This window comes from Triturus cristatus, chromosome 3_2 (assembly GCF_964204655.1).
Source record: "Triturus cristatus chromosome 3_2, aTriCri1.1, whole genome shotgun sequence".
NCBI classification, from domain to species: Eukaryota; Metazoa; Chordata; class Amphibia; order Caudata; family Salamandridae; genus Triturus; species Triturus cristatus.
In genome coordinates this window covers 897,417,921-897,439,873 of record NC_140584.1, presented here as the reverse complement: position 1 = coordinate 897,439,873, position 21,953 = coordinate 897,417,921, and the positions used below count along the sequence as shown (strand labels likewise).

At 40.2% G+C, this 21,953-nt stretch overlaps 1 protein-coding gene and 1 long non-coding RNA gene across 2 annotated transcripts in view; one reads left to right on the top strand and one right to left on the bottom strand.

The window, feature by feature from the left end:
- Positions 1–18,462, top strand: part of LOC146858413 (uncharacterized) — a 57,988-nt gene extending 39,526 nt beyond the window's left edge. Inside the window, exons 2-4 of the long non-coding RNA XR_014979693.1 lie at positions 17,684–17,751; positions 17,861–17,919; positions 18,007–18,462. This is a non-coding gene — a long non-coding RNA (uncharacterized LOC146858413). The remainder of the gene's footprint in view (positions 1–17,683; positions 17,752–17,860; positions 17,920–18,006) is intronic.
- The window catches only part of SPATA22 (spermatogenesis associated 22), a 1,280,753-nt gene continuing 1,275,237 nt past the window's right edge, over positions 16,438–21,953 (bottom strand). The window contains exon 8 of the mRNA XM_085646915.1: positions 16,438–16,629. Coding sequence (XP_085503041.1) covers positions 16,438–16,629 — 192 coding nt within the window. The remainder of the gene's footprint in view (positions 16,630–21,953) is intronic.

Genomic DNA, 21,953 nt, shown 5'->3' with positions numbered 1-21,953 from the left:
CGCATGCCACCTCCATCCTCAAGAGAAGAACTGATGAAGTTTTTTGGAATGGCGGAGTATTATAACAAATTTGTTAAGGGATTTGCGGAACATTGTTCGAGCATGAGAGCACTCTTGAAGAGAGGTGTGGAATTTAAATGGTCTCGGGAGTGTGATGAGGAATTTGTTGGGGTTAAGGAAAAACTCTGTAATGCACCTAACCTTAAAGGTTTTAATCCTTCAAGAACTTCTGTTGTGACCACGGATGCAAGTGTTAAAGGGTTGGGTGCAGTGTTGCAACAAGAGAGTGAAAATGGTTTGGAAACCATTACTTTCATTTCTAGAGGCCTTAAGGATACGGAATCACGCTATTCGGGGATTGAGCGCGAGGCTCTTGCTGTATTTTGGGCTATCAGGAACTTAAAGAAATTTTTATGGGGTACCAAATTTGTTGTTAAATCGGATCACAAACCTCTGTGTGAGATATTTGGAAAGAAGGGTTTTGACCAAGTTTCTGGAAGAATTAATAAGTGGGTCATAGCTCTTCAAGAGTATGATTTTGAAATAAAATACATTCCTGGTATTGAGAACACAGTAGCTGATGCTCTTTCTAGGCTGGTAGAGGGTTCCGGTGAAGATGAAGACACAGATGATTGGGCTGAGAGTGACTTGCATGTGTGTTTTGTCAAAACTGGCATTATTGATGAGGATCAATGGAGAATAAAGTTATCTCAGGATCCAGTATTATCTGAAGTGATGAGTTTAATTCAGAATGGGTGGAAAAAAAAAGAATGCTGGGTCAATTGAGGCTACAAAGTTTTGGGGCGTGAAGGATGAGATGGGAGTGTGTAACGGTATTTTGTTACGTGGGACACGGTTGCTACCTCCTTTAGAGATAAGGAAAGCCTTGGTGGACATGGCTCATGAATTGCACTCTGGTATGTCCAGGACCAAAGAGTGGCTTTGTTCTTCTTATTGGTGGCCTGGGATGGACTTACAAATAGAAAGGGTTATTAGAGATTGTTTGGTGTGTGCAACAAGTGATAAGTCGAAAATTGTTAGAGTTCAACCTATGATTATCAGGGAACTTCCGAGTGGACCGTGGAAAGAGGTAGCTCTGGATATTGTGGGTCCCATTCATTTCAATGGACAGCAAAATTATATTTTTGTGCTTTTGGATTTGTTTTCAAGGTGGCCTGAGATACAGTTTACATCTGGTATAGAGACTGTTCATGTGATTAGATTTCTTGAAGATCTCATGGCTAGAGAGGGATTCCCAGAATCAATCTTAACGGATAATGGGGTACAATTGGTCTCAAAAGAGATGGAGAAGTTCCTTAAGGATAGAGGCATAAAACATAAAAAATGTTCCCTATATCACCCAGAAACCAATGGGATGGTTGAGAGGTTCAATAGGGTGATTAAGGAGACAATCTCTTTGGCAAAAAGCTCTGGAAAAAATTGGAAAGAACAAGTGTTAAAGAAAAGTGAAGACTATAGGATGACTCCGCACAGTTCAACGGGTCAGTCTCCTTTTATTCTTTTTAAGGGGAGGGCTCCTTGTACTCAGGTGGAACCCTCATGGGTTCGACGTTTGGGGGATACTGTGTTTGGTTCTTCTGTCAAAGAGAACACTGAAGGGTGGAGGAAAAGAGAAGAGAAAAAGTGTCTAGACAGGAAGGCAAATTTTGATACAAGGAAATCTACTAAACAAACGGAAGTCAAGATTGGAGATAAGGTGGTTGTAAGGCTTCCGGGTTCTAAAGTAAGATTCTCTAAACCTATGCATGTCGTTAAAGTGTTTAATAATGCTGTAAGAACAAATGACCACAAGATTTGGAACTTAGGAAAAATCTTTGTGTGTTCTGATTTTAGTGTGGATTCAGGGAATACATTGAGAGATGATACAGTGTTGTCTAATTCCTCACGCAAATCTTCTAGGGTTCAGGTTCAAAGGAAACCAGAATATTTGAAAGATTATATTTCGTGATTTGTTGTGTTACATTATACTGTTTGTTATGTTGTTTGGTATTTGGTGCAAACATGTTTGACCGATTCATGCTTTTAATTTTTGTTTTGTTTGTTTGTTAACGGAGGGAGGTGTGTAGTATTCTCGATGTCATAGCGATGCTTTGCCTATGTCATCTAGGTTCTCCAGCTTATTATTATGTCTTAGGAATGTTCTAACTGTTACCTTGGTTAGAGAATGTAATGATTTGAAGAAGGTTCTAAGACCAGGGGCGGTTGATGGAGAAACAGTGATACATGTTGAGCTGGCTGTAGGATTGGATGGGTCCTGTTATTTTGGAATAAACCTGCTCATTTCTGATGAATCTCCTGAGTCAAGATTTCTCATTTCATGCAAAGGAGATTTCCACACACTGAGTGAAGAAAATCTGGGCCTTGTGTGGATCCCCGAGAAATCTCTCAGGGGGGGCTAATGGAATTGTTGGGGACATGGCATGGATCACTTGAGTGGTCAACTCAGCCGCGGAAGAAGAAGGGGAAAAAGATTGGGGCCTTTGCTCCTTCAGACTGGGGTGGGAACTTGTAACTAACTCATCTAAATCTTTGATGAAGAAAGCTAGCTTCCTGGCTAGACTCCCGAATTTCTTCCCTGGTTTCAATTAACTGTTTCTGCAACCCTTCTAACACTGACGCTAAGGCCTTAACATCAATACCTTCAGCCATTCTGCGCAAGTGGAAGGTTTTGGTGTGGCACTTCAATCTGTCAGAAGCACGCACCAGACTTGACCTTCCACGGGGACCGAAGGCTGAACTCCTTAACTCTGATGTTTGTTTCTCAATTTCCAAACACCACTGCGAACAGAGGTAAGTCTGCCACAGTACTGAGGGGCAAAGGGGAATTGGAAGAAAAGAGAGACTGCTACTGTGGTGCTTGTCTTCTGAATATCCCAGCACTGGACTTCCTGCACCTAAAACCACAAAGCACAAAATTACTCTGAACCAACCCTCCCAAAACAACCTATGACTTCTAACAATTCAATGTACTATAATTTATACCTGCGTACTCGGTAGAATTTGCTTCTCTCTAACCAAAATTGGTATTATGTTCTTGTAAGATAAATGTCTTGGATTAAACAGTTCCAGTAGTAACCTTCTAGTCACTCTTCCTTAAGACGCTGCTTCATTCAAGGAACGAAGACCTTAAAGGTGGTAAGTAAAAAAAAAAATATATATATATATATAGATTTATATCTACTTGATGATAGGCGTCTATTCTGTGTGAACTCTGTTAGTTGATGCTTGGTATTAGTGCGCAGAGATGAAGAAATTACTGCGCGCTATTAGTAGGCAATTAGTCTCTGTTGCTTGTTGATTAAGCCAAAAGATTACGCTACAATGGATTATTATCGTCTCTAATTACAATATTCACTGTAGAGCACAAGATGGACTGAAACCCAAGAGCTATTGGTTCCAAAAACAGCGGTACCTGGATTTCCAGCGAAGCCTCACGGAGGAAAAATATTGAAATTCAACAGACCTCACTGAAGCTAAATAAGCTGGAATTCAAACTGGCAGCAAGCGATAAGAATCCTTGCTGAAAGGAAACTCCTGTCAGGAGCACCTCTCAATACGCTGCTTCTTTCACAGAAACGATGGTTGAGGTGCGCGGCACCACAGGTGTGAGCGCACGATAATCCTCAAGTGGCCAAAACAGAAATAAACTAGAGCGCTAACCCCTTTCTTCCTAATAGGTGGCGCCAAATTGGAATTCCGCCGCCAATGATATTAACTTATTACCTATGAAAGCGGAACCATCTGGCTACCAGCTGGCTCCACCTGAGCTGAGTTCTCTTATACTGGACCTTCTGACCTCCACTGGACCCCAGGAATGACCTGCCAACACCGGGATAGTGACGATCGATCATGACAGGAGTGGCAGAAAGCTGAGTGTTGTACAGTGGATTGGCATTACATAGAGTGTAAAAGTGGAGTGGCTTACAGTGGAATGGTGTATAATGGAGTGGTGCAGACTGGCGAGGCGTACAGTGGCACGGGGTAAAGTATAATAGCAACAGTGGAGTGGTGCACATTGGAGTGGGGTCCAATCGAACAGCGTAGAATAAAGTGGCATAGAGGGGAGTGCCATATACTGGAGTGGCATAGAGTAGAGTAGCATAGAGTGGAATGGCATAGAGTGGGATAGCATAGAGTGGAGTGGCTTACAGTGGAATGGCATAGAGTGAAATAGCATATACTGGAGTAGCGTATAGCGGAGTGGCAAACAGTGGAGTGGCATACACAGAAGGGGTGTAGAGTGGAGTTGCATACAGTGTAATAGCAAAGATTGGTCTAGCATAGAGTGAAGCTGCGTACAGAATAATAATGTAGAGTGGATTGGTGTCGAGTGTAACAGTGTATACCGGAGTAGCGTACAATGGAGTGTGGTGTAATGGAGTTGTGTAGACTGGAGTGGCATCCAGTGGTGTGGGATAGAGTGCAATAGCATATAGTGGAGGGCGTACATTGGAGTGGGATCCAATCGAATAGCATAGAATGAAGTGGCATAAAATGGAGTGCCATACACTGGTGTGGCATAGAGTGGAGTTCTGTGCAGTGGAGTGGCATACAGTGGAATAGCTTAAAGTGGAGTGTTGTAGAGTGGAATGGCATACAGTGGAATATAATAGAGTGGAGTGGCGTACAGTAGAATGGCATCAAGTGGAATAGCATATAGTGGAGTAGCATCCAGTGGAGTGATGTACAGTGGAATGTTGTAGAGTGGAGTGGCGTACTGTGGTGTTACGTACAGTGTATTAGTGTAGAGTGAAGAGGAGTAGAGTAGAGTCTCATACAGTGAAGTGGCATACTGAGGTGTGGAGAGTGGAATATGGTATAGTGGAGTGGCTACAGTGGCGTTGCAATGGATGTATGCAAACTTAAGCAGCAATGTAAATTATTATGTGCGGAATAACGCACAACCTCGAATTACGCTGCCATGCGATGCTCTAGATTTACCAATCAATGCAGGGTCACATATGGTGGCCTTACGTTCCTTTGTAAATCTGAATTAAGTATTGCACTGCTCATGCGGCACCATGAGCGGCGCAAGGGTACCGCAATCCAATAATACAGCTAGGCCTTACCTATATTTTGGGGCATGGTATACTATAAACACTTGACTGTATGCCACGGTATATGGCGATGACAAGCCAGTATATAATTGTGTAATGTCTGTTTTTAGAGAATGAAATGGCAACCATATTGTTTTTACTACACTCTGGCTGTGTTAGATGATAGGGCCTTAGGTATAGGTAAGTAGTAGGTCCCTATCTATTACCACTTTATTAAAATAGTAATAGGTAGGTAACTTTATTTATATTTTTTAGTGTATTTTTAAATAAGTTTACGGCCATGTAAAATGGAAGTTAAAAATTACAGCGTGACAGATATCACTAAGTTTGAATGCCTTATAACTTAAAAATACTTACCCTAACTAACTGCAGTACCCCAAAAGCATCATCTCTGCACCATAATGTATAATCCTGCCAAATTTCATATAAATCAATTCAGTCATCAAATAAATACTCTATGGAAAATGCATTGGTGAAAAAACGGTTTTGGGACCCCCTTTTATCTTTGGACCCTCTTACCGATTCACCAGAAAAATGTACATCATCTCAAAATTATGAAAATGCTATAGGTCTGGAAAGTTGTGGTGATTAATCAAACTGGTGGAAACTTTTAGGGAGCTAATATCCGAGGAATGCCTCTCTTTGGGAACACTTACTATAACTACAGAATGACAATCAGATTTATTGTGATTTCTTTCTTTTTATTTATTGTATTTGGTATTCAAAAAAATATTCAAATCACTTTATTCGATCAATAAAAATATCAATCATAAAAGTACAAAGTACAAAAATGCATCACAAGTTAATAACCAGAGAGACCAAGAAAGTTCGTAACAGCGAATGGTCAGTTTTCTAGTTCTCTAGATGGATATAAAAAGTAAACAGGGCTAAAAACAAGGCTAAAAATGGATCAAGCCACAGATAATATATACAAAAAAAACCCGTCCAGAAGAAAAGGGCTCGGTGGACAATGCTCACAACGTATCATTTAGCTAATTTTCCCTTGACAAGCCTTTGCCTAATCCTCCAAGCATGTTATGTATTTGTTTATTGGTTTACATAATCATGTGATCATAAATGTGTCTTTTAGTTGTTCATGTAGTAATTCTGAAGCTTTACACATGCAGTCTAATTTTTTTGGGGCTTCCTTATTACTTTTAGTAGAATTGTGCTACATATGAAGCACATGAATTAAATCCAATCAATGTTGTTATAAAAATTAAGAGTATCTTTATTTTTCCTAATGGCTAATTATCATGTCCTACATATAGTAGTTTGTGTAGCTCACTGCTAGGTCACGTTTCTATTTTGTTGCAGAGGAGTACATAAGGAGGATGGTCTTTGTTTAACTTGTTGGGCACAGTTTTATTTTGTGAGCCGGGTAGCATGCACAGAAAAATTATGTAAATTAATGTGTATTCTATTTGTTATGTATTTTTGTGCACAGGTTTCCATTAGTATGTGACCATAAATGGGTATTTCAGTTGTTCCTGTAGTAAATCTGAAACTTTACAGATGCTGTCTACTGTAGTCTTTGCGCTTCCTTGTTATGTTTTGCAGGATTCTGCTACATATGAAGGCCAACGTGAATGAAAGACAATCAGTATTATTGTCATAAACACTGAGAATATAATTTTTTCCTAATGGGCAATTACCACTGCTAAGTCGCTTTTCCTTTTCATTGCACAGGGGTACATAAGGAAGATGGTTTTTGTTTGGCTTGCTGGGCACAGTTATATTTTGTGAGCCAGAGAGAATGAAAAGAAAACGTTTGTAGATTAGATGTATTCTATTTGTTCTGTGTTTGTTTATATGTTTCCATTAGCATGTGACCATAAATGGGTCTTTCAGTTGTTCATGTAGTAATTCTAAAACTTTACTTTTGCCACCTAGTTTATTTTTTGGGCTGCCTTGCTACTTTTAGTAGGAATGCGCTACATATGAAGGCCAAAGTGAATTAAAGGCAATCATTGGTATTGCTATGAAAAATGATATTATTATTTTTTTCTTGGAGGCCAATTATCATGTGCTACAAATAGTAGTCTGTGTGGTTCATTGGTAGGTAACATTTTCATTTTGTTGCACATTGGTGCATAACAAAAAAAAAAATAGTTTGGCCTGTCGGGCGGGCCAGTTTCATTTTGTGAGCCAGAGAGCATACAAAGAAAACTTACGTAGATTAAGATGTATTCTAGTCAATATATATTTGTTTATAGGTTTCCATTAGAATGTGACCTGAAATGGTCCTTTAAGTTGTTCATTTAGTAAATCTGAAATTTACATTTGCAGTCTAGTTTATTTTTGGGGCTTCCTTGGTACTTTTAGTAATATAGTGCTACAAGAAATCACTAAGTTTAAAAACATTATAACCTAAAAGATATTTACTCTTCTTACCTGTACTACCCCACAGAATCATCTGCATCCCCTAATTTGTGATACTGCAAAATGTCATACAAATCAAGCTGACAGTTGTCACACTACTTGAAATACAAAAGTCTATGGATAATGCATTGGATTTCGATCCTGTTTTGGGACCCTCCTTTCTACTATGCACCTCGTTGACCAAACACTGCAAAACGTTCAGTTCTCACAAAATGAAACAGGGGCAGCAGGTCTGCAAAGTTTTGCACACATTTGTCAAACAGGTGCACAGTTATTATTGGACAAAAATCCCCAAATTCCCTATCTCAAGTCAGCCTAACTACAGTGGGGGCTGGTGACATTTGAAAGTGATGGGGCGTAAAAGTTTGGGATGAGTGACCTGTGGTGAGTGGGTGTAGTGCGCGAGCTCGACTGTTGTCAGGGGGTTCTGTGAGGTTCTCGCCCCAAGAAAATTTTGAAAAAAAAGAGTCGCAAATGGTGCATTTTCAAACAAATTTGAGAAAGCAAAAATGTAATAAGGCAATTAAAGAAGTTGCTTTAATTAATCATAAAAATGGGGACTGTTGGAGCTGGGAATCTCATTTGTAAAAGCTCTGCAAAGGAAAAAAGCGAGCACATATTTATTGCAATATTATTGACTCCTCCTTCTGCCACATTACAGTTGTTGGTAAAATGCTAGCATTTATAATGTCGTAAATAACAATGGCTATAGTATACCAACACAAGGAAAGTCGTTTAAAAGAACATGGAAGAAGTGTGCCAGAAAAAAAAGTGACATTTTATCAGTTATGAGTCCTTTCCAAAGGATTGCAACGAGGACAAAATGCACACTTTGCACCAGTTAACTGGCTATCAAAATATACATTTCAGATGGTCAAATCTGACAGTGTGATTTTGTCACATTACATGCCCTGGAGGGGCCATCACATGATATGAAATGCCATTCACTGCCTGGAATTTTTTGAAAGTAGACCTAAACATCTCGTTATTATAATTATTAATATTTGAGTTTTATATAGCGCTAGCTAGACCTACAGGTATCAAAGCGCTTTACAGGTTATGCGAAGATGAAAGAAAAACATACAATACAGCATTTAGGTAGTCAACAGTCACAGTTTCACTACTTAATAAATTGTGTGATCTTGGGCAAATCAACTTCTCACCGTGACTCACACTTTTCCTATGTACCCAAACAACTATAAGAATGCTTTGAAATAGGCTAAACCACATTGATATCAATCCCTACACACTAAATTAGTGTCTTGTCACCAGATACCCACAGTAGCTGCGCAATGCACACAAGTCACGAGCAGCAGCACCTGAAATTCGTTCTGCGCATTTTGAGATATGATCTTGAGAGCAATGGTTGCCTCAGACTGAACAGTTGATTAAACAAAACTACTAAGTGCAATGATAGTTTTTGGCGTCCACTTGAAGAAAAGCTTAAATGAACTAATTCAAACACGTGTTTTAAACCATAACAAAAGTCCACCCCTGCGAATGCACACTTCCATGCCTTTTATGATGTAAAGAAGCATGCAAGTCACCCTGACCGTGGGCCACCCTTGCGAAGCTGTTATCTGAGGAGAGTGCTTAACCATTGGTGCGGTCTTCAAAGTTATTGGAAATGTTTTTAAATGAAGGATTCCTTTCCATTGTTTACTTTACCTGCGTGTTTCTGCACGTCTTGAATGGCTCCAATTCGGTCTTTCAATTGCAGCGGTAGGAACGTGCTGATTACAGCCGTATCAGGAATCAGGTTGGAGCTGAGCTTTAACTCTCTTTTCACCCCTGCTCCAGCCTGACACCTGATAGGGCCTGGGGCGATTTTGTCTCACCGCCCGTGCATGCAGCCATTCTTAGACAAGCTGCGCTGCAAAGAGCATGAGCAGCAAGTCTATGGGTTGCGAATGTGTGAAGAGGGCTGAAATGAAAAGCGCTCTTCACACATGCGCAAAACATGGAGCTGAAGCACCCATGCCCTGTGTTGCTCCTCTGTGCACTTCCGTTGACACCTGCACAGAAGTGAAAGCAAAACGAACTGACAAATCTGTCAGTTCGTCCGTTTGCATTTCTGGAGGCTGGAAATGCACAGAGAAGCTTTTCTCTCCTCCTGCGTGCTGGGGATGGGAGGTCGCCGCCCTTGCGCCCCCTATGGACCAGCCGCCACTGCCTAACTATAACTACATAGTAGGCCTGTTCCGTGAAGTACGCTCGGTTCGCGGAGTTTGTGGAGTTTTCTGCAGTCCGCGCTTCGCGGGGCTCGCGGAGTGCACAAAACTCTGCTTGGCATACTGCAGCAGAGTTTTTTCCTTGCTCGCGCTAGCAAATGGTAAGTTCGCGAGCGTGAGCTGCTGCTTGGGTAGAATTTCTACCCGAGCGGCAGGAAGACCAGCAAGAACAGCAGTTCGCACTACACTCCACCACTTGCGGAACTTTGCGGAGTTTTTTGTAACTTTACGGAGTTCCGCATAGCAAAACTCTGGGAACTACGCCAAGGCCTGCTACAGAGTAGCTACTGCCCTGTATATATGTGTATATTTATCAAGCCTTTTGGACCCAAGCCTGAGCACTAATATTTATATATGTATATATATAATTATATATATTTTACAATTAACCACTAAAAACGTCAGTCGTATATGTAGAAGTCTAAAGCAACAAGATGATAGTTCTCTGTAGCAGTAGTACAACATTCTGGGAGCTGAAGTAGAAGGAAAAGTAATACTTTGGACTGGTGGTCAGCAGAGGAAACTCTGGAAGCAAAATACAGAAAACAATTGTGTATGTGCACACCCGCATGAATGTGTCAGAGTAAGCACACCTGCGCAAGCATCTTTACTGAAATTATGGTTGGAGACAAAGAGACTTACTTACAGATTGCAGTCGGGTCCACCGATATGCCAGGGTAGCAGATGGATTTAATTTGCTTCACTTTCTTCACAGAAGACCAACTACAATATTTAGAGATCTCCACCAGACAGATCTCCTCACCTTCACCATACCTGCCATTGTGGGGGCTCCTTTAAAGGCACTGAAAGTGCACTGAGCAGTTTTCATATTTAATGCAGCTGCTCAGCAGAGTTTGTGGTTCTTAATAAACAAATTTACAACATGAAGTTCATTTAAAAAAACAGAAAATAAATGTTGCCTATTTGCTCAGAGCTTTTTCCCAGTGAATGGGGCAATTTTTAGCTTTCATCTTTGAGACCATTAGGCTTTACCTGGCAGTCAAAATGAGGAACAAAGCACACCAAAGATCTGCCCATAATAGTTTGTGCTGTCTGAGCGACTTTGACTGATGGCCCAATGTCAGTTGGGCCATCAATCAAAAGTTTTCGCCAGTGGAGCCAGCTGAGGCTCCACCAGCTGAGGCTCCACCAGCAAAACGGTCCCCAGGCTCTAGGTGGAGCTGGGCAGTTTACCCAACTCTGTATACAGCTGGCGAACTGTGAATGTGGTAGACAGGGTACTCTGCAACATACTCATTTCCAAAACTCTTGAAATTGTAATTGTTTATCAGTTAATATGTGCTTAATAAAAACAATGCTGAAAGTGAATAATTACATATCAGATTTGACATATTTCTGTGCATTTTTCTATCTATCTGCAGCATTGAAATAAAATCCAAACACCCTGTTAAATGTTTTCACAGTCAAAAGTAAGAGGGATAAGTGTAGCTAAAATTAACATTTTAATACAGTTTTTTAAATTAACATTTTAATACAGTTTTTGAAGTGCATACAAGTGTCCTTTAAATTATAAAGAAATGTAATCCATTTTTGTGAATGTCTGTTGTTTTGAGAGCGTGCTAAGTAAATGTATACCAATAAATAATATATTATGGACTTATATGGCTCTCTTAACACTACAAACGTATATTAACTAGTCCATCAAAGTAAGTACTGTCATTTCAAGACTTGTAAAATATGGTACAAAAAAGAATGCATATTATGGCACTTTCACATTAGTGACCAAAAGAACATTGATAAATCAATAAGCAAAACTGATACATTTGTATAGTGTAATTGGCATATTGCACTTATTTTCCAACCTGGATTAATTTTCTGAATCCATTCAGCAATATACATTGATTCTTCAGTTAGTCTGTACAGACCTACTGATTATGGGACCCTACTATACAAGAGACGCAGGACATCAACAAACAAGATTCACATCACAATGTGTGACTTAGGAAGCCTTGAAAGATTTCCCATTGCTGCTCGCAGTGCATGAAACAGGTACTGATGGTGAGCAAAATCTATGTACAATTAAGGATCAGTCACAAATATAAAAAGTTTACCTGCTTTAAGAAACAACTAAGTACCTCTTTATCTCAACATGTATTACCGAACAGATTTGGGGAAATATTTCCAGGAGGAAAAGATGTGCAACCTGCCAACTACACTACACTGTACGATTTATCTCCTGGGTATGCAGGTTTAGCTAAGAGAGAAAGCACATGGCTAACTATATCAGCAATAATAGAAGCATTAAGTAAAGTGTGGATTATCCTATTATCTGCAACTGTCTTGTACAAAGAGCTGTAAGAATTGCCTGGATTGTTATTACACTTGAATTTCACCTGTCTTACACACATTTTACTATACAAATATGACAGGGGGTTCAGGTTACATGAACAATTACTTTAAAAATACAATTTTATAGTTATGTACTGATATTGAGCTGGGTATAAAATATTAAGGTAATTTCAGAGCCCTGAGTAAAGGACCTACTATTAGATTTAAAGGTCAGGCACTAGTAGGTGATTTTACTTAAATGATGGGAATGTCTTTGAAAACTGCAGGGAGAAAATACATTTGTCCTTAAATCGTCAGGCCTGCAATGCGTGAATACTTGTAGAAATGTTCATTATCTGCCCAGAAACACAATGAAAGGAGAAGTTATCTTAGTAAATAATACTAGCAAACAATATCTTAGAAAAACACACTTATTGTAAACATTTGGATGCATACAAGTAATACCTATATATATTACCAAGTAAATAATAACAATATAAAGAATTGCAAAATTGAAATTTAATATGAGGCATTAAAATATTGTATAACAGATGCAGAGCAGCACTAATTGAAAAACGGAAATATAAAAGGTGAAATAATGTTACAGTATTAATAAACCACTTAACATTAGGAATTTGCTTCCATTAATGCCTGTTGTTTTTGGACTTATACCCTGAATTTTCACTCTGCCATCAAGATGGAAAATTATGACATCAATGAGCCTGCAGAAGACTCTAAATGTTTAACAGTAAGAGGAATATGTGGGCTGGAAATATAATGTTCCAATATGAAAGTGACAAATCTAATGGCAACCAAAGAGGATCCTAAAACAGATTGATTAGCCTTTCCTTAGTGATGTACACCTTTTCTTTCTGAACGGTCTCCAACTCAGTAACATACAGCACTAACAACTGTATCAATGACTTACTTTACACATAAGTTTTCCCTAACAATCCTTTCACCCAAAAACTAAATGTTTTAGTCAACCCAGTAACATGTCAAGAATTCAAAATCTATTTTGTCAGAGTATAATGTCTTATTATACATTAGCTCAGTATAGCAAGATTATTATATTACACAAAAGCTGTGAGAATGTGCCATTTTGCTAGGAGTAATAAAAGACAATTGGGATTTATAGTTGGGGAGGATGTGCTATACTGACTGCACCCATCTACAAAACTGGTGGTAGCTCACTTTGAGTATTATGAGTGGACCCACAACGTGGCAGTGGTCAGACCACCACCACAAGTACGGTGGTTCTGTGGACCACCATACTCATAATCAGGCCCTTAAATATTTTGAATACAGAGCATAGATTGATATCACAGTACTATTTTAATAGCAGAATGGGAAACACATTTTCAAACAGCAAAGTATGTGTTTCAGCTGAATTAAATCAGTGGCTTGGAAACACCATATGCATAGACTCTATAAACAATGGAATTTGATGTTTTTAAACTAAAATGGCAGAGTTACACCAACAACTGTTGACTAACATCATCTTCAGGCATTTTTATAGCACTGTCATCAGTCACCAGCTCGCCAAAAGCCTTTACTGCTTGTTTCAGTGAGGATTGTTGGTGGAGATAATTATGTAAGGTTTTGACATGGTTCGAACAGACACAGTGTACAATTTCCCTCGGCAGACACAATAATCCTTAGGCTGGGTCTTACATCTCGTAGTTAGGAAAACTCACTGAACACTATGGGAAAATTCTGTTCCATGGAATGTCGTGAGTTTAGGCTCTGACAGTTGGCTGGCCACCGCCTTCCTGTGACATCCTATCCAATAAACCTCTGTATATCTATTGTCTCCAAGGAGGTTCATTTCACTGGCAACGAGGATAGCCTAGGAAAGGTAAAGCCTCAGTTTTTGCTGAGTTGTTCCATGGTGGGCAGGTCTTGACCGTGATGTGGAGAGATATATAAGAGACTGGAAGTCACAAAAGACCCTCCTGTGGAATCTGATAAAATAGACGGTCTCCTGAAAAAAATTGTGTGCAATATTTTGGGGTCTTACTATGTGCTGGGTACCGATCCCAAATGTGCTATGATAATAATTTAATATTTTTCCAGATGGCTGGAGTCAAATTCAATAATCTGGTTATCTCTGCACATATGATCAGGTTTTTAGAGAAATTGTAGCAAAGGGACGATATTCCAGAGATCATTGTAATGGACAACGGTGTGTAAATTGTGTCTCAGACAATAAAGATTTTTTTAAAGGTGCTCTTCTGTATATCATTCCCAAAGTAATGGCCTTGTTGAGAGGTGGAAACGTACTTTAAAGGAGGTTTTACAGTTGGCTGTTCAACGAGGATATCAATGGAGAAGTGCTATAGACAGGCTAGTGTGGTCGTATTGCACCACTCTTAAGGGGGTCACTGACAAAGTGCCTTTTGAAATAATGAGAAGAAGGAAGCCGAGGGTGTTAATGTCTAAGGGTGTGAAGAAAGACAGTTTGCATAAGGTAAAAGAAGAAGAGATGCAGGAGGTCGTTTGTAAAGGAGGCTTTCGTGTGGGTGACTGGGTGCGAATGAAGAAAGGAAGATGGTAAAGAAGAGTTTGTTCAAGTTTTTTGAACCGCCGCATGTGGTAAAGGTAAATCCCTACACTAATCTCAAGTGATGGGAATGTGTGGAATTGTAAGAAAGTGTTTAAATGCCAGGATGCATTGTAGAAGGTGCAAAGGATGGAAAGACCAGTGGCAGTAGCACTCCTAGATCCCAAAGGATCTATGACGAAGGTTCATAATAGCACCAGGATCGGCAAAGGTTTATGAGAGGCATTAATTTATACAAATTATGTCAAGCAATGTTAGCTCAGATTCCATAATTATTTGCTGTTCAAGGACTTGTATGATATTCTAGAGTAATCTTTATTTGTTGTTCAACAATATGTATTAATCTCAATTTAGTTCTGTTAATTGTTGAGGGGGAAGATGTGTTGCATCTCAGGCTTAGGAGAACTCATGGAATCCCATTAGAAGATTCTGTTCCATAGAGTATGGAGTGCGCTGACTGCAATAGTTAGCTGACAGCTCCCTCCCTATGAAATCATATTCAATATTCATCTTACCTCTTTCTATATATTGGCTCCAAAGAGGTTTTTTTCACTAGATTTATGCGTATTAATGATGTTCAACATTCTAAAATAGTTAAAAACTCACACAATAGACAGGTGAGAATGCCAAGCTTAACAGCAAATTGTAAATGATACGCAAACTAAAAATCCTACCATGGTATGTTCTCTCGATGAAACAGTGCACTCTTTACTGCACAGACCATTAGTTCAACTCCCCATGCACGACCTCGAGACTAACTTCTACCAAAAGATAATATTCTGGGTAGAACGACAGACTGTTTGAGGGACAGAGCCAAGTATACCAAGTGGCCTACAGGTAAACTCTTCTCAACAAACTTAGCAACAAAAATATAAAATAAAAGTTGGACAAGAAACCACATACTTAACCAACAAGATCAGTTTAATGAATGCTAACACTTAACATCCTTTAACTTAGCATTTATTGTTTTGGAAAAGCCTGCATTTAGTTATTGAGTTTTGGTATTCACTGGTCTTTGTCAAATCCACAGGACCTTAAATATGGCTTTTCCATGGAGCCAGTGTTAAGTACGTTCTCGGTGGTAAAGCAGAAAGTTTCAGCTATTCAGCACCCTTGAGCAACTCTGCATGACCTTTTTTGCAAAGTATTCAACTTAATTATAGCCAACATATCTAAGCCTAAGGGGAAGGAGTTGCTGTAACTCAATATAATCTATCAACAGCAATAACTCAGCATGTATCACTTTTCAGGAGTTTCAGCAGGAGCCAGTGGCAAAAAAGGTTAGATTTCTTTTTCATCGATGATCTGTGGGACTCTGAAGGCTTTGTAAAGCACAATCAAAGTACTAAACAAAAGCTCAAAAGAAACGCCTGAGGAAAAAGCAGGAACAATATAACTTGTGAGTTAAAATTGCAAACAGACTGTGTAAGTGTTTTTTTTATAATTACTTATGGGCGAATGTGCACTTCTCCTCCTCCACCATATATGCTTATCATGAGTCTTTACGTTGAATCTTGGTTGCAAATACACATTAGTGTCTTAAGGCAGAAGGGAGGAAGGAAGAGGGAAACCATGCGAGGTTTGCATGTAAACTGATGGAAGTATTTAAAAAATAGTGTCATATTGGAAAATTTTCTTTTTCAAGGCTGACTTAACTAACCAGACGAGAGGTATTTAAACATCCTATTGGTAAGGTGGTTTTATATTTCGGACCAGCTGGAACAGTAGGGAAGGAAGGAAAACCTAACGGTGATTACTAAGTTCTAAGAAGAGTTATTGATGAGACTCTGTTTTATTTAGCAGTATTTCTCTAAGAAAAATAAAAATAAAATGAGGTGAGCTTAGTTACAATACTACATTCTAAAGTGTAAAACAAGTGTAATAAACTAAATATCTAAACCTCGTGTAACAATTTCACATACTGCTTGATTTCAGCATCTGAAGCTTTAATGAATTCTGGGAAAGTTCTCTGCTCTGCTACTGAGGCGGGTCTTACTGAAACACACTTAAAAAGGTTTCTTTTTTTGTCATAGTTTCCCATACATCTGTGGACTCGACCTCTTATTAGTCTTGGAAGATCCCGATCCTAAGTACAAAAATTACAGAAAAAGAACATTATTTTTATGCAAGAGTGTGTTTTAGTAATGCTTCATAATACATATACTTTGGATTTTCATCAAGCAGTGTTCAAGAGGATTTTAGAATATTCAAGGTGCATTGCATGGATGAAAGTGACTTTGGAATTACGTTGTTCATAACAAGTGATTGGTTAAATTATTCACCTTTTCTAAAGCACTGTCAGCAAGCATACAAAACTTCTGAGGGGGGAGGGTGTGTGTGTGTGTGCGTGTGTGCGTGTGTGTAGATATATATATATTTTGTGAGAAATTAGGTTGCTCGTTGACTTTTGCGTGAAACTGAGTCAGACAACAACCACAATCCCTCTAGCAAGGTGAACCACTGAAAGTCACTAAATTAATCTGTACTTAATTCTGTGAGGCTTGACAAACGAGCAGTCAGGCTTAACTTCGAGGCAATGTGTAATAAACAAATTATTTGACACCAACATGACATAAATCCAATAAATAGAACCAGAGAAGCTGTTGATTTGAGAAGAATTAAGTGAAAATAGCGCCAAAAAGTACGAAGCACCAACAAGAGATATCTGGTCACGCTGGATCAGGACAAAATCAACAGTTCAGGCCGACCGTAATAGTATGTGGGCCAGCTACAGGGACCAGGTTTGGCCCACTCAGCAAAAGTACATTTGTTAGATCTGTCACCCTTAGGGTGGTCTCTCCCAAACCTTTTGCATTTTTGCCTCCAATGTTGCTGATCTTTTTTTGCTGGTTTTAGGACTCTGGGTGCTTTATCACTCCCAAATTCGTGTTTCACTACATTGAGGCCTACCCCTCCCATAGGTTAATATTGGAGATTCCTTGTTACACCTAATATGTGTAATTCCTAATTGGAAGGAGGTAGAGCTGTTATGTTTAGCACCTATGGGATTGTAATGATAAATTCTCTTTAATAGTAAAGTCCTATTTATCATACAATTCTAAAAATGCCACTATTATTTAAAGCACAGGTTCTCTGGCAGATAGCTAAGATTCTGTTATTTATTTATCCCCTTTCTCCAGGTCCCTGGTTGAAATCGGCCCGATTGGAACTACTTAAAGAAATTGGGACACTTACTACAATTTCCTTCGTAAGTGGTCTTGTTCTAGCTCCCCCTCCCTTCTCCAAACAGCGAATAGAGAAGACTTGTTTTCTTTTCATTTGGGACAAAAACTCTTCTCTGTCTTTTGACTTTTCAGACATTTGTGTTGTCTAAACTTCCTCCAGTATTAATGGATTGAGGTGTTTCGCTTTAGAGGTAAGCTTGCAGACACGGGTAGTGGTGTGTACCTGCTCATTGGTAATAATTGTTAGATAATAAGACTGTTTTGTTTGTTTTTTGCAGTTATTTTGGTCCTGAAGAGAGCCCCTCAAGAAGTGGGCTCGAAACGCGTCGACCTTGCGTATTTTTTACCAAACAATCTTAGGGCTAATGCTTATGGCTGCTTTGTGCACTATGATTTGTATTGATGACTTTAAAAAGGTGTTATTTTCTCTGTTGTGCACTGAAAAGGACTATTGTTTGTAATAGGTGATGTTTGGTGGTTATCCCTGGCACTAGACTTAGATGCAAACGGATTGTTCAGCCAGGTTGTGATAGATATTGTTTGGGTGTGCTTGGAGTTGAGTATGGGCTATAAATGTGTGATGAATGTGATATGGGAGCAGAAAGTAGGATTGGTAGAGTGAGTGATGTTATCTTGAATTTAATAAAAACATGGCTGGATGTTTTATAATGTTTATTGTTGTCTTGTTTGATTAAGTTGCGTGGTATATTCAAAAAATGAAATAATTTTGAACCTCAAAGTGTTAAAATTGCTTGAATAAATTCAAATTAAGCAAAAGGTGGCTTAATGATACTATAGATTTTTTCTAGGCACTAGTGCAGTAAGAGTGTAATGGATTATCAGTATTGGCATTTTTTTGTGGTTTTGCTATATTAGGCTCAGCCTTACTGATTGGAGCCTGGACCCTTTATACGTTTTTTGACTATTATAAAGATGGCATTTTTCTGCTCACCGTCCTGTGTGCCTGCTGCCTGTCTCCAATACACATATGGGGTGGGTGACATCTGGGCTTTGTTTTTTTGACAACTACACACAAAAGGAGTTTAGGTGTGAGTGATGGGCCATCCACATCCTGATGGGCCACCCTGGGCAGGATGAGAAGGAGAAGGAGAAGCTGGGCACAGCCTTACACTGCATAGACTGCGCCCTGCTCCCACACAAAGAACTGCTTTACTCCCTGTTATGAGTCTGGAAGCCGGGAAGGAAGGGAGGATCTCTGTGCACTTCAAAGCCCCTCTTTGAAGTCTTCAAAGGCACCACAGAACTTTGCAGCAAAAATTAAAGAAAAAAACAGGTGCGGGCTCCAGCGCTTGTTTTGCAAAGGGCCCCGGGTGGGCCAGATCCCGGGATAGTTACTAAAAAAGCAGGCTGGTGTACGGGCCTCCCTCTTAAGGCTCTTTGAGCCCCGGGGAACCCCACCTCCCTGGGGCTTTTTATTAGAGTAGGGGGCGTGCAGACGCTCCATCCATGAGCTCAAATGAGCCCCAGGGACTTAACTTTATCTATAAAAATTGGCTGGGGGGCTTCGCAGACCCCCAGGGGACCACCACCTCTCCGGGGCTTATGTTAATATAGTGCAGGGGGCCGCACAGACCCCCTGCGATCTGGGAACCACCACCTCCTGCAGGCTGGGAAAGAGATGTAATAGACTGTTCTTGCACAGAAGGACCTACATTTCCAGCAGCTTCCTATGTGCAGAAGCAATGCCAGCTCCCGCAGGAGGCAGGGAGCTGGCTGGGACGTGGGGGGCCTTGATGCTTCCCCCGAGGTCCCAGGCGGAAAAGAGGAAGAATAAAGGTCAGTACAAAAAAAGCAGAAAGAGGCACAATAAAGGTCAGCAATGAGCAGCAAGAGGCAAAATAAAGGGGAGAAACGAGCAGAAAGAGGCAAAATAAAGGTCAGCAACAAGCAGAAAGAGGCAAAATCAAGGTGCAAAATGAGCGGAAAGAGGAAGAATAAAGGTCCATGGAAAGTAGAAAGAGGCAGAATAAAGGTCAGAAACGAGCAAAAAGAGGCAGAATAAAGGGCAGCAACGAGCAGAAAAAGGCAAAATAGAGGTCAGAACCCAGCAGCAAGAAGCAAAATAAAGTTGAGAAATGAACAGAAAGAGGCAAAATAAGAGTCCACAACCAGCATAAAGAGGCAAAATAAAGGTGAGAAACGAGCAGAAAGAGCCAGAATAAAGGTCAGAAGGGAGCAGGAAGAGGTGGAATAAAGGTCACAAACTAGCAGAAAGAGGCAGAATAAACGTGAGAAACGAGCAGTAATAGGCAGAATAAAGGTGAAAAATGACCAGCATGAGGCATAATAAAGGTCAAACAACGAGCAGACAGAAGCAGAATAATGGTCAGAAACAAGACGGAGAAGGCAAAATAAAGGTCAGAAATGAGCAGATAGAGGCAGAATAAAGGGCAGAAATGAGCAGAAAGAGGCAAAATAAATATCCAGAACGAGCAGAAAGAGGCACAATAACAGGCAGGATGAGCAGAAAGAGGTCACTGAGCATTCATGAGTGATGTAATATGTGAGGTCATAAGCAGTGCATTGCGGGGCATACGTTATAGTTAGCTCGGGTAATTATAACTGATTAATTTCACTGGCTGTGTATGAGTGAAATCTGAGCCTTACTATAAAGTTTTCTAAGGTTTTTTAAATTTTATTTCCTAACTATAACATCCCTGTAACCTTTGTGTTTTTCAGTGAAAATATATATATATACACAGAGAAATACAAAGTTGAGCATTTGAAGTGAGGAGAAGCTTCTAGAGGTATGTCTTTAAAGTGCACAGATGTCCTGCCTTCCCTGCCCTGGCTCCAGATTATCTACAGTGGGTATACACCTAAGCTCCCATTGTGTGTATCTCTAGGAGGAATACACAAATCCCAACATCCAACTATACCCAGTCATGTGACCAGGAACAGCCTGCAGGTACTAAATGACTAAGGCAAGAAAATGCTAACTTTCTAAAAGTGACATTTTCAGAATTGTATTTAAAATCAGACTTCGCCATAAGTCCAAATTTTATTTTTTTGATAAACAGATTTTATTGAATGTAGGCCACAACAAGTGGTGAAATTGAACAGTTGACACACATGAATCACAATACAGAAGAAGAGGCTGCGAATGTACAAACCATCGACCCGCAAGCAGTACATCTTAGTTAGGATAGTCATTGTCCAAAATTCTATATCCATTACATCCTCAAATAGGTTGACCCAACCACTTCCCCATACCCGCTCCTGTTTATGGGAACAGCCCATAGCCTCATAGACCACCAACCTATACCTCGTCTCAATCCTGATAGGGTAGGGGGAGCAGGGGACATCCAATGTGCAGCAGTGTCTTGCTTTGCAACCAGGAAAGTGGTGCCCAGAAAGGTTCACTCAGTTCTCTTTCCCCCGGGCCCTCCAATGCACCAAGCAGTATCAACAAGGAGGAAAGGGAAACCTCCCATCCAAGGACATCTGATAAATCCCTGGTCACTCTGGTCCAGTAGTACTGTACCACAGGACAGGACCACACCATGTGGTAAAAATCTGCTGGGTCAATTCCACATCAGGGGCAGGAGGGGTTAGGGTGAAGGCCCGCCTGGTATATGAAGATAGGGGAGAGATAGGCAAATTAAAGGTAATATGTTTGAACCAGCCACAGTTAAGAAGAAATCCCAAGCTTGTGAGGGGTCTATCAAGGTGTCCTGCCAATCTTTCTCTTCTATGGGACTTAACCAGCCCTCCCATCGGGTTCTGAGATGTTGCAATGAGCTGGGAGAGTTGATTACTAGGTTACAGTAGATTTGAGAGATTCCTCCCTCCACCCCTCAGGTTTCCCATGAGGAGTTTGGCTTCCAGGGGGTTAATTTCTGGCAGAGTCTCAGATGTCTCATATGTCGGACATGAGTGAGGAGAGCATGTCGGAGCTGAAGATATTTATAGAATTGGGTATTTGTATTGTCTGCTGTGTGAGCTTGGCCTCCCATTGCACATGCCGAAGTGCAGGCGAGGAACACTACTCTAGTTACCTGGGGCATGGAGATAGGAACCGGGGAGCCATAAAGCATGGCCTGTAGGCGAGGAATACCCAGTATTAACAGTTCTAATCGGTAAGCAGGGTCTGAACATCCCCAATTAAACCAGTCATGAATGATAAGAAGGTGGAAGGCCAGGTAATAAAGATTAGTCATTCCCAGGCCACCATCATCTGGGCCTCGTTGACAGTGTGTGAGAG